Here is a 16,410-nt window from a genome sequence, read left to right as displayed (position 1 = left end):
TAAGAGGTGAATGGTGTCAACTACAAACTGGCACTAGCCATCTACCTCTACAAGGATTAAATTATGACCTTCAACACCCCCTGAAAGGAGTTCAGGGTGGAGATCAGGAATGAGGCACTCTGTGCTCTGGGGAAAACTGGCGGAACAAGTCTTCAGACAGTTAAATATTTTCAGGAGAAGATTTTATGAGCCCAATTCTTGCATCTCCTCGTATCTAGAAAAGCACTAAAATCCTTCATGGTGACGTCTGCTCCTCATGACTAGCAGCAACCTTCTGCAAAAAGTATGTGCTTGAGTGCATGTACACCCCCTTCACCAAAATCACATATATATTGACCTTCCCCCCTACCTCTTTGGAGCAGTTTCTCAGAGCTATCTGAAATGCTGTCTCCTGGCCATTTTGCCCCAAATAATAAAACTTAACTCATAACTCTCATGTTGTGCATCTTTTTCCCAGTCAACAATGGTTAGAAACTCAGTGAAAAGGAGGACAAGGGTGAGAAGAAGAGTGTCACTCTAAGTGTTTTAAATATATGGTAAATTTTAGAGCTGATCGTATTACCTAATTAAAACATTAATTATAAATATTGTTGACTGAGAGAAAAACACATAATGTAAAAGGTGTGAGTTAAGTTTTATTTAGGGACCTGAGGACTAGGGCCTGGGGAACCAGCCTCTCAGTAGTAGGGAAGGTAGAGGAGGAGCCAGTATATATGATTTTCTTTCCCCCTGGGAAATACAAGTAGTCAACATACATTTTGGTAAAAGATCACTGCTAATCACAAAGAACACGTATCTCAAGTTAATGATTTACTGCTTTTCTATGCACAGGAAGATGCAAGAATCTGGGGGTCATTGAAGTTCTTCCTTAGATTTGCATCTTAACTATCTAGGGGCTCCTTTATCCAAAGCCCAGAATCTTCATTCTGTGGGCAACTGCAGTGGGTTGTGACTTAACCCTTTGTGACTTAACCCTTTGTATAACTGGATGACACTCTTTGTTCTTTTTTACAGTGCATGACTTTTTTAAGGAACATGCTGAATTGTTTAAGGAGAAAGTCCAAGATAATTGAACACTCAAATTATGATGAGTAATAAAAGAGTTTAGCAAGCTTGTAGAATTTTTAAAAATTCATATTCACAATTGCATTTCCCATCACCAGCACAAGTTAAAAAATGTAATTTTTAAAAGACAGCAATTACAGGAGCAAAGAAATACATACAGTACTCTAATGGAAACATATATGTTTCCATGGAGATATATACCATGGAGATACCATGTCTGTGTACGGGAAAACTCAAACTCATAAAGTTGTTTACTGCCTCTTCCATGATGTATGTTCTATGAAGGGCTTTAACTTGTAGTACAATGATCTTCAGACTTTCTGCTCACTCTCAAAAGTCCATCCAGATGCCTCTTCCTCAGACCTCGTTTTTGATTTTTCAAACTTTTTCTTTCCAGGCCCCTACAAACTAGCCATGACATTCATCATTGCCCTGAATGTATGTGACCTTATTTGGAGATAGAGTCACTGCAGATGTAATTAGTTAAGATGAGGTCATACTGGGGTACGTTTGGCCCCTAATCCAATATGACTAAAAGAGGGAAATTTGGACACAGAGACAAGCACACAGGAAGAACACCAGGAGAAGATGAAGGCAGAGATCAACAAGCCAAGGAATGCCCAAGATTGCCAGCAAACCACCACAAGCTAGGAGATATACTTGGAACAGATTCTTCCCTCACCAGAAGAATCCAGAAGAAACCAACCCTGCTAGCTCCTTGATCTGGGACCTCCACAACTGTGAGACAATACGCTTCTGTAGGTTAAGCCACCTAGTTTGTGGTACCATGTCTAGAAAACTAATATTCCTACTGTCAGCCCTGGTCTCCAGCAGACACTCACCACAGACCTCAGTGATGCTGGTACATCTTTCATCAGCATAATCTTATCAGTTTGGTTAATAGAGGATTCTTCATCACCCCCACAGAATGTAGTCAGCTTATGGGCTTTCTAGCTTTACGTGCTGTGTCCAGTCTGGCATGCACACTTCTCTGAACTGTTTGATCCCTGCCTCCACCGTTTGCAGTAGCAGATCTGCATTTCTTCTTCACTTGCTGTGAACCTTTGCTCCTTTCCCCTAACATTCTATTGTGAACACCTTCAAACATTCAGAAAGTTTGAAAAATTTTACAGTGCATATGATATTATTTGTCCACAACTGAGATTCTACAATTATCATCTTACTATATTTGCTTTTTCACATCTCTATTCCCATATCTATTTATTTTTCTTAATATATTTTCTTAATATATCAAAGTAAATTGCAAACATCAAGCAGTATACTTCCCCCTAAATATAATACTTCAGTGTGCATGTCATTAGCTAGATTTCAATATTTGTTCATAGCTCTTTTCTTCTGAGGTAAAATTATGTATAATAAAATGTATTACCTTAATTGTACATTCTTTGAGTTTTCATAAATGCATGCCCCTGTGTAATCCAAACCTCTATCGAGGTTAGAAATAAGTCATTTTATCTACAATTTGGAAAGACATTTTGGTATGATTTAAGGAACAAATGATAAATTTTGAAATAAAGATAATTTATTAAAGAACAGAGAAAATTCAAATTAAAAAGATGTAATGTGAGAAACAAAAGCAATAAAGATATTGAATGAAATAAACAGATTTTTGTTCTGATATAAAGAAGCAAGTTATAACAAAACAAATTTCAGATTACATGAAAACAGTAATTCAATAAGAGGAAAGCTAAATATTGAATAAAATAATAAATCGGCTCTTGGATTGTTCAATAATCTAATTAATGAAGAGCAGTGTATCACTGAACACAGTGAAAAGATTTAAATTTCTTGCACATTTGACATAAAATACTGACACTGACGATGTCTGCTACTGACAATGAGGACATCAAAACAATCTAGTTAATGTGTCATCGATATGAGATTCTCAGATTAGTCCTCATACAAAAAACTTAAAACATCCTAAAATCTTGTAGCTCATAATTGAAAGAAACTTGATAGAGGTTTACTCAAATATCAATAATTTAAAATGTTTTTTTTTAAATTAATTAATTAATTAAGTTTTGGCTGCATTGGGTCTTTGTTGCTGCATGTGGGCTTTTCTCTAGTTGTGGCGAGCGGGGGCTACTCTTCGTTGCGGTGCGCGGGCTTCTCATTGTGGTGGCTTCTCTTGTTGTGGAGCACAGGCTCTAGGCGCCCGGGCTTCAGTAGTTGTGGCTCGCGGGCTTAGTTGCTCCGCGGCATGTGGGATCTTCCCGGGCCAGGGCTCGAACCCGTGTCCCCTGCATTGGCAGGCGGATTCTCAACCACTGAGCCACCAGGGAAGCCCTAAAAAGTTTTTGATGAGTTATGCTAGAGGATAGATTTTGCTACATTATCTTTTCATTCTTTCTAGAAAAATTTAAATTACAAAATTAACATTAAAAGACAGTCCAAGAATATAAAGCCAACAATTTAGGAAAAAATTATTATAGAAGTGCATCAGGCAGTTAATTAATAAAAATATTTTATTATTTTTCTGACTTTCATGTTTGCGATGCTTTTAAGACTTTAAAATTTGTAATATGTGATTTTTCCATTCCAAATCTCCATTTTCATATCTATGTTTCACCCAAATTATATATATTAGATCTCGCACTGTCTATATTTCTCTTTTAAGCTTCTTGAGGGTCAAGATCTGTGTTCATTATTATTATATCCAGTCCTTAGAGGAAACCCTTGGCACAAAGAATGCATTCAAAGAGAATTTGTTAAATGAATGGATAAAAAAATAAATTCAACCTCTTAACATATATTATCTATCCCCTTCTCTCCACTACTGTGGCTACTGCCTTGATTCAGGCCCTCACTATATCTACCCTGGATTCTTGCAGTTGTCTCCTAACTGGTCTACCTGCCTGTAATCTCAAATCCTTCCAGTCTACCCTCCACACTGCTGCCATGGTAACATTTCTAGGGGCAAATCTGATCATATCTGCCCAAACTCTCTGGTTAGGGATCCAGGAACAGTAACTGCAGGTGCCCCCTGCTGTATATTCCGTTCTCCAGCCATAGTGATTTGCCCAATTTTCTGGATGACCAAAGTATCTCACCCCATTCCTGATTTTATTCTTTTATTCCATCTCTGGAAATTCCTTTCTCTTGTTCTATTCCCCTTGTATTAAATACGAGGGCAAACTCCTACAGTTTCCTGATCTGCTCCATTAGTTTTCCTCTTTGGCCTAATACATACATTTATCTTCTAAATACTTACACGGCATTTACTATGGTCCAGGGACTATCCTAATCGATTTACAAACATTTACTTCATTTTTATTTCATTTCACATACAAATCAGCTGTATGTAGTTACTTGTTTCTGTGCCCGTGTCTCCTTCTAGACTGCGATTCTAGAAAACAGAGGTTGAGAGTTAAAAATGAACAAACAAAAAACCCCAACAACAACTACCATCTCTCCTTTGTGGTGTCAAAGGGACCAAAGCTAGGAGAGCGCCTCAGGAAGCAATGGGCGGTTAAGTACCAGACTGGAGGAACTATGAAGTCCCTTTCGGCCCTAACATTTTTCATTGCTATGACCATCTGATTCCCAGATGCCGGGAGCCACTCCGTACAGAAATCTCGCTGGGTTTCCCCGCCTCGGGCTGGATTTCTGGTTCCGACCCTTGCAATGAGGCAGTCATAAAGTGCATCAACCTCCGGAGCTCCTAGAGAGAACAAGATCGCGGAAAGGGCTGCTCGGCTTCAGCGACGGGGCTCGGAACGATGACGCACTTCCGGCCTTTGTGGTTTGTCGGTTGTACGGGCGCTGCTGCCCGCGCCACGGATCCGAAGCTCCCGGGACCCCGGAGGTGAGTCCCAGGCCCCTCGTCCCGACCCTCCCGCCCCGGGAAGATTAAAGTCGGTGACTTGGGGTAGACAGGGAGGGGACGTCTGCGCGGGCGTGGCCTCGCCGTCGCCTCGACACAGGGCTGAAGCCCCAGTGGAGTAGAAGGAGGTCCCGCCCCTGCCCAGGCGGGGCTTGTGGTCTTGAGCGGAGGTGGGGAGGTGGAGGAGGAGCGTCCGACTGGGAGTCTCGCTCCCTGTCAAAAGCCCGACTCCGTATATACCCATCACTTTTATTTAACAAGTGTTAACATTACACAGTATTTATCGCATCTATTTTTTCTTTAAATGCTTCGAAATAAATTACAAGCATCATGACTTGTCACCCCTAAATAGTTTCGTATGTGCATCTCTGAAAATTAAGGACATTTTACATACACAAATCATAACCCCAATATCAACACACCCAACTAAACCTAAGCGCATTCCCTAGTATTGCCTGACACCTGCTTCATATTCAAATTTCCCCTCGTTGTCCTACAAATGTTTTTTGCAGTTGGTTTGTACCAACTAGGATCCAATTAAAGACCATTCGTTGCATGTAGTTAAGTCTCTTAATTTAAAACAGTCCTATCCTTCCCCTCCCTTCTTCCCATCCTATTGCCTGGTTGAAGGACTTGCCAGTCGTCCCGTAGAGTATCTTCATTTCCGGATTTGCCTGTTTCCTTGTGGTATTTAAGTTGTTCCTCTTTTCCTTGCCTTTGTGATCAGTTTTCCTTTGGAATTTATTTTGCAACACAGGTGGTTTATGATTTTCATTATCTCTTCGTTGTGCTGATGTGCTCGTATGCTGAAGCTAATAAGAAAAACGCGCGGGAATTCCCTGGCAGTCCGGTGTTTAGGACTCCGCGCTTCCATCGCAGGGGTCGCGGGTTCGATCCCTGGTCATGGAACTAAGATCCCGCAAGCCGCGGGGCGCTGCCGGGAAAAAAAAAAAGGAAAGAAAGGAAAACGCTCTTTTACGCTCTTTACGCCACGTCATGTTTTAATTTTTTTAGTTCAGTTAAGGGAGATGAGGACACATCAAATTCTGCAATTGTATCACTCTTTTATCATGTGTTTGCTGCCTGACACGTAATAGGCACTTAGTAAATATTTTTGAAGTGAATTCCTTTGCGGGTTACAGGTAATGCACGGAATTTAGGATGAGTTGTCCTACTTCCTCCAGGAGTGTACCTTATACACATCTTCGAGATTATGGCTTTTATTTCATTCTATTATAATTTTATCTCCATGAGTTATAAACTCCTGTGTATACCCAGCTCTTAGCACAGCTCCATAAATATCTGTCCAAAGACTGAAGCACTTTTTTCAAACAAAAGTTAAGCTGTTTTGCCTTTCAGTTGTATTTTTCAAAGTTAAATTAATTTGATGAATACATTGACATTATACCTAAGTGGCAGTCTTTTGGATCCAATGCAATAGCCTCCACCACCACGCTTTCAACTTTTGCGTTTTCTGCCTCCACTCTCTTGCCTCCGCCTTCATTCCCTCAGCTCACCTACCATCCAGTAGCAGAGCTTCTTAACAAGTAAACCCGGTCTTGTCACTTACCTTCCTAAAAGCCTTCAGTGGCTTTCCAGTGTAATTAGAATTAAAAAATAAACTCCTGTGCCCTGCATGATCTGGCTTGTCTTACCAGCCTAATTTTTGCCACTCCTTTCACATGGCTGTAGGCACTCTGCCTCCTTTCATTGTTTTGACCACACCATGCCCTGCCTCAGGGCTTTTGAACAGTTCTCCCCCCTGTCCCGCACCTCTACTCTGCAGGGCTCACTCCTTTTTGTTCTTAAGGGCTCACCTCTCACCATCCTATCTTAAGAGGTCCTCCATTTATTTGATAACTCAGTGTCTTCCCATTAGAATGAAAGCTCTAGCAACACAGAGACTGGTTCTCTCTGGAACACAGCCAGGAAGCAGGACAGCAGAGGAAATCAAATAGGAAAACTTTGGTTAATGTAAATGGCACTAAATTTATTGACTGTGTTTTAAAAATACAAGAGTCTTAAACCATTTATAGAATTTAATTTCTTTCAATTGTAGAACTGAAGTCCCTGGTGGGACCAAGGTCTCCCTTTCCTTGCTGGCTGCCACTGTGGGACTGGTCTCAGCTTCTTGAGGCTGCCTGCATTCCTTTACTGGTGGCTCCCTCCATCAGCAAGTCAGCAATTGTGTATCTAATCCTTCTCATGCTTCAAATCTCTGACTTCGTCTTCTGCTACCAGCCAGAGAAAACTCTGCTGTTAAAGGAGTTATGTAGTAGGTTAGGCCCACCTAGAGGTCTCCTAAGGTCAACTGATTGGTACCTTAATTACATCTTAATTACACCTTTTATCATGTAAACTAACAATCTTAAGTGACATGATGACAGTCATAGAGGACGGAGATCATGTGGCGATCTTAGAATTCTGCCTACCACAGTTCCACTGTTTGTTTATCCTGCAGTTGATGGACATTTGGGTTGTTTCTAATTTGGAGCTATTTTGAGTAAAGCTGCTCTGAACATTCCTGTAGTTTTAGCTTTTAGTGGACGTAAGCACTTGTTTCCTTGGGGTATATATCCGGGAGTGGAATTACTAGGTCATGGCGTACACATATGTTCAGCTTGTCAAAGAATGATGAGACCATCACTCAATATCTGAAATGAAAAGACAGCTGGAGAGATATCCTGACTAGGAACAGTCCTCACTAGGTACAGAAGAGATTGCTGCTCTTACACGGGCGTTTTGAGAAGCATGGAGTTCGGTGGGCTGACGTCATCTCTGGGGGCTTGGTTTCATGGGACAAACTGTTGTTGATTAGTTGGCTCTCAGAGCTGTGTTTATTGGAACGAGTCATTACGGATTGGCTGATTTTCAAAAGCTATGGGTTACCACTAATTGATGGACTTACAAAAACATGTTCTCTGAAGTGAATTGTTGATTGATTGAACAGACCAGTTCAGGGCTACTTTTTTTTTTTTTAATTAATTTTTATTGGAGTATAGTTGCTTTACAATGTTGTGTTAGTTTCTCCTGTGCAGCAAAGTGAATCAGCTGTACATATACATATATCCCCTCTTTTTTGGATTTCCTTCCCATTTAGGTCAGTTCTGGGCTACTTGATACCACAGCTGCAGAACTTTTTTTATTCTCAAGCTTTAAGAGATAGTTCTAAAGAATTTTCCAAAGTGGTTGTACCCATTAAACTATCATATTAATGTATGAGAGTTCCATTTGCTCCAATTCCTTGCTGATTCACCCTTAAATTATAAGATGTGTATTTACTTTTAGAATTTTTTTTAATGAGGTCTGTTGTTCAGTATTTCTGTTCTCCTGACAACAAGGGCCTTAATACACTCTTTCTACTGAATTGACCATCTACCACATCTTGTTATTATAAAGAATTTTAGTTTTATATTCTTCCCCTTTTGCGTAGTAAAACATTCTCATGTAAAAAAATGTAATAAGGGTTATCCATTGAAAAATTCCACATCATGCCTGCTCCCAACCACTCATTTCCCATCCCCAGAGATAGGTAATGTTGCTTGGGTATCCAATATATATATATTTTTTTTCCTTTTTTAAATACAACTGATAATATTTTCACAGTGGTTCTTAACCTTGCTTTTTTCACTAAATGTATCTTGCATTTAGTGAAAAATAGTCAGTCCTTTCATATCTGTACATAAAGAGTTTCTCTATTTTTAAAAACTGCATAGTAGTAGTCCAATATATGGATTCCTCTAATTTATTTAACCTGTCCCATATTGGTGGACATTTAGGTTGTTTCCAACCTTTTGCCTCACAAACAGTGCTACAGTAAATAACCTTTTATGTACATCATTTTACATGTGAATGAATATATTACTTTACAGGAGGTTTTTTTTTCCATAATCATTTAAATTTATTGCCATATTTTGTCAGTTTTTGGACTTATGTTGTTTCCTCTGTTTCATACCTTCTCTCTGAGTTCACTTTTGTTTGCTGAACTACATCCTTTAGTTACTCTCTTAGGAAGGGTTCGTGGGTTGTAAATGGCTTCATTTTGCTCTATTTATTTATTTTTGGCTGGGGGTAAATTCTGTGTGTCAACAGTCATTTCGCCACTCTGATTGCCTTCTGGACTCCATTAATGAGCACTTTGCTGTGTTTCCTTTGTAGGTAATCTGTCTCTTTTCCTCTGGTAGCTTTTAAGATTGTCTCTTTATCCTCAATAGGCTGCAGTTTCACTATATTATGTCTAGGTGTGCACTCTTGATCTGAGAAGTCAGGCCTTCATTTCTGGAAAATTCTTAATTTTTTTTCTCAACTATTATTTCTCAGTCATTCACTACATTCTCATCTTCTGAAGCTCCTGTATATTAATGTTGTATTTTCTTAACATTTTAGATATACAGTATGTATATATATTTATGTATTATATATGTGTATATATATGAAATAGCAGTTAAGAAGATATATATATGAAATATTCTCTCTTCTTAACTGCTGTTTCATATTTTTCATCTCCTGCTGCATTCAGAGTAAAGCCTTCAGTATTGTCTTAAAAATCACTGTTGTTCTTCAGCTGTGTCCGTTCTGTTGTTTATCCTCTAATGCATTTTAAATGTCAAAGTTTTTTCTTAAATCCTAAGATTTCTCATTAGTCCTTTTTTATATCTACCCGATGTTGCATTTTTTTGCCTGTTTTGGTTTCATTATCTCATGTATTTCTCAAAATCACTTATTTAAAAAATTCCTTGGACTATAAAATAAATTTCATATCAAGTGAATTTCTATTCTGATTTGTTGATTATTTTTCTTAGGGTTAGAGTTATTCATGCGTTTTAGAATTTAGTTTGTAGGTTTATTTTGTGTGGGCAGCTTTCTGTCTTAGATTTCTCTCTCTTCATTCAGCATTATATTTAAGACCCTTTCTGGGACTTACACCCAGTGTTTGAGTGTTGCTGCCCCAAGAAGTTCTTAGGGCGGGCAGACCTAGTATGGGGCCAGCAGCTTCAGGGCTTAGTTACTGCAGATGAGACTGGTCCTGTCCCTTGGCCACTGGGTCCGTAGTTTCTGATAAAGCCATAGCCTGAGTCAGTAGCCTACAGTCTTTTTTTTTTTCCTACCCCCTTTCATGAGTATGGAAGTCCACTGAAGCCTCTAGCATCAGAAAATATTTCTTCCAAGATTTTCAACTGTCTACTGCATTTGGCCTGTGAATTCAATGGTTTATTTTGTTGGGTCTATTTCCTCTATAAAAAGAGGATATTCAACTTATTAATACTGCTTTGCTAATAATACCTGGTAATTTTTTAATGTTTAGCAATTGCTGTGGGCCAGGTACCATGCTAAGCTTTTCATATGCATTACCTTATATAATTATCACAGTTCTGTGAGAGGGGTGCTTTGGTCAGTCCCATTTTAGAAAGGCCATATGATTTGAACATTAGTCTCTACCTTGCAGTGCTTCTCTAAAGATGATTTTAAAGAACTCAGTCCATTCAGTTTATCAGTTGTATATCAAGTACGAGAGGTGTCTGGGATCTGTAGCAGGTTGGGACATGGCTGGGAGAGGAGACAGGAGACAAGGGAGGACTAGCTGGGAACATAGGGTAACACATACAGATCCTGGGAGCAGAGGTGGCATAGGGGAGAATAGGAAGAGTGCATTTTCTCTGCCTTCTCCCTTCCCTGCCCTTGCCATGGCTTGATGAAAGGAAAAGGGACATAGATAGGGAGAATTCATTTATTTATCCAGAAAACAGGGATAAAGACAGAGTTCATGGTGGCACAAGATCAGGAGGTAAATCCTAAGTCCACCAACTGTGGGGAGAGCAGCACAGCAAATGCAGAGGCTGCCCCACCTGGGGCTTTGGGTCTGTGAGGGGTTGCCTGTGGTGCTCAAGAGAAAAACCTGATCACCATGGTTTCTCAATAGCATTCAGGTGCAGAACCTATAGTCACAGAACAATTTTTGCCATATTTTTAATAATAGTGGAATCCGATGTAAATTCATAAGAATTCTCAGGCTTACAGTCTTCCTGGACTGAAGACTCAACAAACCTGATACCCAGATGCTGCAGTAAGGAGTAAAAAAATAGAGTTGATGCTGGACATGGACAAAGAATAAGACCCACAATCTTTGTAACGCTCTCTATTCTTAACACTACAACATAAGTTGATATGAATATTGTACTAAAGTCTGTCTCTCCCACTGCAAATCCCATAAAGGCAAGGACCAGTTCTGTTCCCTTTCACCACTTTGACCTATGCCAGGCATCTGGTAGGCACATGATATTTGAATGAATGGAATAAATACATTTTCCCCCAATAAAGTATAACTGAGAAACTTTTCTCAGTTCTCTCAGACCTTAATGATTCTATTAAAACAGACTAAAGTCATATATAAAACTTAAATTCCACCGCTAAAGTAAACATTGTATCAGTGTAACCACCATTAAACCTCCCAACTTAAACTGCCACAATCCTACAGCATATTCTTACCATTTCCCTCCTGAATCTTACTCAATATTCCTTTAAAATACAGGTCTAACTCTATGACTGTGAAATAAAAACCTTGATGACCCTCAGTTTTCCATATCGTAAAGTCTAAACATCTTAGCCTAGAGTTCAGGGTTGTTCTCTATTCCAATGAAATGCATCTTTCCAACCTCATCTCTTGTCATGCATTTTCTCCCCACACCCTATATTCTGTAGTTCAGCCACCAGGACCCACTGCCTGTCCTTAGATTCACTGTGCAGTGTAAGCTTAAATACCTTTGATTCTGTTGTTTGCTTGGCCTGTGATGTTGAATCTCCTCCCATCACCCTTTCTCTGCCTGACAAATTTCTGTTCGTTATTTTAGGCCTAATTCAAATGTACTTGCCCCTAAGCCACATTCTTTCACTGCTCCATACCCTGTCAGAATTATGTTTTTCCTGCTCATCACTCCCTAGATATTCTGTTGAAGCCTCTATATAGCACTCATCATTTGATATTATGGCTAGTTTTATATGTCCTGTTCTTCCCCTAAAGCTACCATATATTGACTATGAGGCTTTTAAATCACTAAAATTTATTTATTTGTTTATTTTCTTGGAATAAGTACTTTATTTGAAATGGCTCAACAATCAGAAAAAATACTGAAGGTATTATTTTCCTTCCTCTCTTATTCTGAGTTACCTAGTTCCCTCCCCAGAGGCCACCCCTCTGTATTAGTTTTTCATTGCTATAATAATGTGGTGTAACAATTACAAATCTTTGGCAGCATACAGCAATAAACATTTATCTAGCACATGAGTCTGGGGTTCAGCTGATAGGGACAGGGCTTACTTGTATATCTGCAGTCAGCTGTGAGTCCTCCAGGCAGCTCTGCAAATCTCAGCTAGGTTCACTTACATGTCTGGGGATTAGGTGGCTGTTAGCTGACCTAGGATGGTCTCATATGCCCCTCTGGGGTGATTTGGTTCTGTCCTTCATGTTTCTTATCATCTGAAAGCCAGCATATCCTCCTAGCAATTGTAGCAGGCAAGGGCAAGCAAGCCCAATCACACAAGTACTTTTCAAGTCTAGCTTGTATCACACTTGCTAGTATCACACTGGCCAAGTCAAGTCACATGGCTGAGCCCAGAATCACAGTGGGAGGGCACAACAAAGTACATGTCTACAGGGAAGGGTGAAGAATTGGGGTCAGTAATGTATTCTGCCATATGCCTTTTTTTCCAATTTCTAAACGTACAGAAGTAAAATACTATATATACCTTTTATTAACATAAATGATAGCATAATATTTATTGTTCTTATACTTTGTTTTTTTTCCCCATTACTTTTTAATTTCCATTAAGACATAATTTTTCTCATCAGGTACATCCTCCTAAGGAAGGTTAAATCAGGGGATCTTAAATCAGTTACCCCTCTGCCTCAGGCTGGAGTGAGCCCTTCTAAGTTAATCCCAGAATGGCTTCAACAGGGGAACAGGATGGACTTAAGATTGTGAAGGTAGAGGAAGACCCTATCTGGGACCAAGGAACCTACCTTCAGGAGAGCAGCTTTTCTGGCCAGGAGGCCTCCCGCCAACTTTTTAGGCACTTTTGTTACCAAGAGACTCCTGGTCCCCGAGAAGCACTGAGCCGGCTCCGGGAACTCTGTCATCAGTGGCTGAGGCCAGACACACATACCAAGGAGCAAATCCTGGAGCTCCTGGTGCTGGAGCAGTTCCTGACCATCCTGCCCGAGGAGCTCCAGGCCTGGGTGCAGAAGCACCATCCCGAGAGTGGGGAGGAGGCGGTGGCTGCAGTTGAAGATCTGGAGCGAGAGCTAAGTGAGCCAGAGAACCAGGTGAGAGGAGGAAGATAGTCTCCTGGACACAGAATATTAAATGAAGGGTGAAGTTTGGTGACCCAGGTTGTTTGGCTATAGCCTCATGTATTAGTTCTCTGTTGCTGGGTAACAAATTACCCCCCTCCCTAAGCTTTAATGGCTTGAAAAAACAAATATTATCTCCCAGTTTCTGAGTCAGGGTTTTGGGAGCCACTTAGGAGGATCTCTCATGAGGTTGCTGTGAAGATGTCAACCAAGACTATAGTCCTCTGAAGACCTGACTGCGGCTGGTGGACCCACTTCCAAGATGGCTCACTCCCATTGTTGTTGGTAGGGGGCCTCGGTTCTTCACTGGCTGTTGGTGGGAGGTCTTTACCATGTGGGTTTCTCCTTAGGGCTCATTGAGTGTCCTCACAACATGTCAGTTGGCTTCCCCAAGAGACCGACAGAGAAATAGAGGAAGAGAGAATAAGGATGAAGCCACATCCTTTTTACTACTTAGTCTCAGAAATTATATACCATCACTTCTGCCATGCATTCTATTCAGTAGAAATGAGCCATTTTAAGTATAGCTGTCACTCAAGGGGAGAGGAATTAATGGAAGAAGCATCAAAGAACTTATGAACATATTTTAAACCACCATATCACGTTGGGCCACTCTTGTTCTCCCCCTTCTGCTTTTGGGTGTGGATTTAAACTCTGGGTCTTCCACTGTGCCATTGCTCTACAAAATGTCTCATATGGTTCCATATGATCTCTTTCATTGAGTATTAGCCTGGATTCCTGTAGTCCTCCTCTTATGAACCCAAATATACCTACTTGCCTTCAGGCCCCAGACTGTGAACACGGACATTCTGACGTGCTCTCAGGGGATGCAGTGCATTTGAAGGCCAAGCAGGAATCAACAGCTCTCCAGGTTCAGTCCATGGTGACACAGCTCAAATGTGAATCTTTTGGGCCCCACAAATTTGGAGAACAAGGTAAGGACTTTCACAGGTCCATTCAGGGGATCTCTGGTGGTTCAGTATAGGGTAGTAAAGACTGTGGACTCTGGCACCAAATTGCCTGGGTTGGAATTTAAGCAGTGCTACTTAGAAGCTATGTGACATTGGGCAGGTCAAGTAACCTTCCTGTGCCTTCAGTTTATGCAACTGTAAAAACGGAGATAATCATAGTATGGAGTCAGAGAGTCATTTGAAGATTTAATAAATTAATATACATAAAACACTTAGAACAGTTCCTGCTTCCTAGTAAGCATTCCACAGTGCCTGCTTGCGTACATCCTCTCTGGAAGCCTCTCCTTCTCTGGGTGACCCCCTCCAGCCATTTCAGCAGGTGCTGATGACCCCTTACTCTGTTGCTCTCAATATCTCCATTTAGGTCTTCTTTACATTACACTGCCAGTTTTGGATTCCTAGAATGTGTGTGCTTGATATGGATCTTCCTGTTCCCCATCCTGTGGTTATACTCTTTCATAAAGGAAAGAGGTGATGTTTGATCTATTTATTATTCTAGATGGTGAAACTGTACTTGAAAACCAGGACTTGGCATCAAAACAAGAAGTCTTAAAAGAAATGGGACATTTTGAGAATAGCAGACTCCAAAGAGATGTTCCTTTAGATTCTAAGTACAGAGAAACTTGTAAACGTGAGAGCAGGGTAGAAAAGCAGAGGGGACACCCCACTGGAGAGAGACGTCACAGGTGCAACGAATGTGGGAAAAGCTTTACCCAGAGTTCAGTTCTCATTCAGCACCAGAGAATCCACACTGGGGAGAAGCCATATGAATGTGAAGAATGTGGAAAGACCTTCAGCCAGAGGTCAGGCCTAGTTGAACATCAGCGGAGCCACACTGGAGAGAAACCCTATCAATGTAAGTATTGTGGGAAAGCCTTCAGTGCCAGCAATGGCCTCATCAGACACAAAAGGATCCACACAGGGGAAAAACCATATGAATGTGAAGAGTGTGGGAAAGCCTTCCGCCTGAGCTCATACCTTGTTCAGCATCAGAGGATACACACTGGAGAGAAGCGCTATCGCTGTAACGAGTGTGGTAAAGCCTTCAGTCAGAATGCGGGGCTTTTCCAGCATCTCCGAATCCACACTGGTGAGAAACCCTATCAATGCAGTCAGTGCAGTAAAAGCTTTAGTAGGCGAACACTCCTTATAAAGCATCAGAGAAGCCACACTGGAGAGAGACCATATGAGTGTGATGAGTGTGGGAAAGCCTTCAGTCATCATTGCAACCTCATTAGGCATTTTAGAATCCATACTGTTGCCAAACTGGACTAATCCCATGGACCACCAGGGCCCCAAATGGGGTGATCTTGGAAAGTAGGATTTTCAAGTGGCTTATTTTGCTCTTATGAAATTTATTTTGCTTTGGAATGTGTGGCTTTTCTGCAGACCAGGTGCTGCTGTCTCCTGGGTGGATGACTTGGCAGTTGCTTGACAACCTCCTTCTTCCCTATCCCTTGGTTCATTTCTAATGATTTCTCTTAAAGGGACCAAATCTTACCTGGAGATAAATTGGTATGGAGGGGCCGTTATTGAGTAATATTTAACATTGAATAACTCTAAATGACTAGCAATTGTGTATACTTTTTTTTAAGATTGGGTACATTCAAAAGATATTCAGAGATTAATCTTTTTTTTGTAAAAGTGACATTTTAAACACAATTAAGATTTTGGGGAATAAGAATCATTCCCATTCCCCTAGGAAATCATTGCCACAGTCTCCCCAGGAATTTAATGGATGATTTCTTTGTTGCTTTTATCAGAATGGGCGGCAAACTCATTTATTAAGCAGCATTACCCATGGTGTGAAACCTATAGATTTGATGGTTTAGAAATCCATGTCCCATTTTGATATCTAACTCCAAATTCCCAGTGCAGGTCATTACCATATTAAGGTTTCCATTTTTGTTATAAATAACGAATAAGATGATACTTTAAAACCTTTTCAGTGTGCCTGTTTTATTCATAGCCTTTTCTGCCACTGCCTTTTGAAGGCTAGTCAGCAACTTGGGAGGGCCATTGCGAGCAGCATCATTGAGACTCTATCAAGAAAAGGAGCCTCTGACCTCGGGCAGCTTGCTGCTTAACTGGGGAGTCCAGCGTTCTCAGGCCATTTACTGTCAGGGTTAAACACACAAGTCTGGCACCACACTGTCTAGGTTCAATACCTGCCTCTCCATCTG

General features: G+C 40.6%; 1 protein-coding gene across 1 annotated transcript; it reads left to right on the top strand.

Annotated features, from left to right (window-relative positions):
* Positions 1-4,817: 4,817 nt before the first annotated feature.
* On the top strand, positions 4,818-16,047 carry ZSCAN31 (zinc finger and SCAN domain containing 31). The gene is made up of 4 exons (XM_061195837.1): positions 4,818-4,891; positions 12,756-13,229; positions 14,041-14,191; positions 14,727-16,047. The coding sequence occupies exons 2-4, from the start codon at positions 12,849-12,851 to the stop codon at positions 15,500-15,502; spliced, it is 1,308 nt and encodes a 435-aa protein (XP_061051820.1). The 5' UTR covers positions 4,818-4,891; positions 12,756-12,848; the 3' UTR covers positions 15,503-16,047.
* Positions 16,048-16,410: the final 363 nt, after the last annotated feature.

This window comes from Eubalaena glacialis, chromosome 7 (genome assembly GCF_028564815.1).
Source record: "Eubalaena glacialis isolate mEubGla1 chromosome 7, mEubGla1.1.hap2.+ XY, whole genome shotgun sequence".
NCBI lineage: Eukaryota > Metazoa > Chordata > Mammalia > Artiodactyla > Balaenidae > Eubalaena > Eubalaena glacialis.
Note: the sequence above shows the minus strand (reverse complement) of the source record. Positions and strands in the feature narration are given on the sequence as shown.

Coding starts and splice junctions, on each gene's coding strand:
- ZSCAN31 (XM_061195837.1), top strand. CDS start 12,849: ATGGCTTCAACAGGGGAACAGGATGGACTTAAGATTGTGAAGGTAGAG. Junction 13,230..14,040: donor TAAGTGAGCCAGAGAACCAG/GTGAGAGGAGGA, acceptor ACTTGCCTTCAG/GCCCCAGACTGTGAACACGG. Junction 14,192..14,726: donor CCACAAATTTGGAGAACAAG/GTAAGGACTTTC, acceptor TTATTATTCTAG/ATGGTGAAACTGTACTTGAA.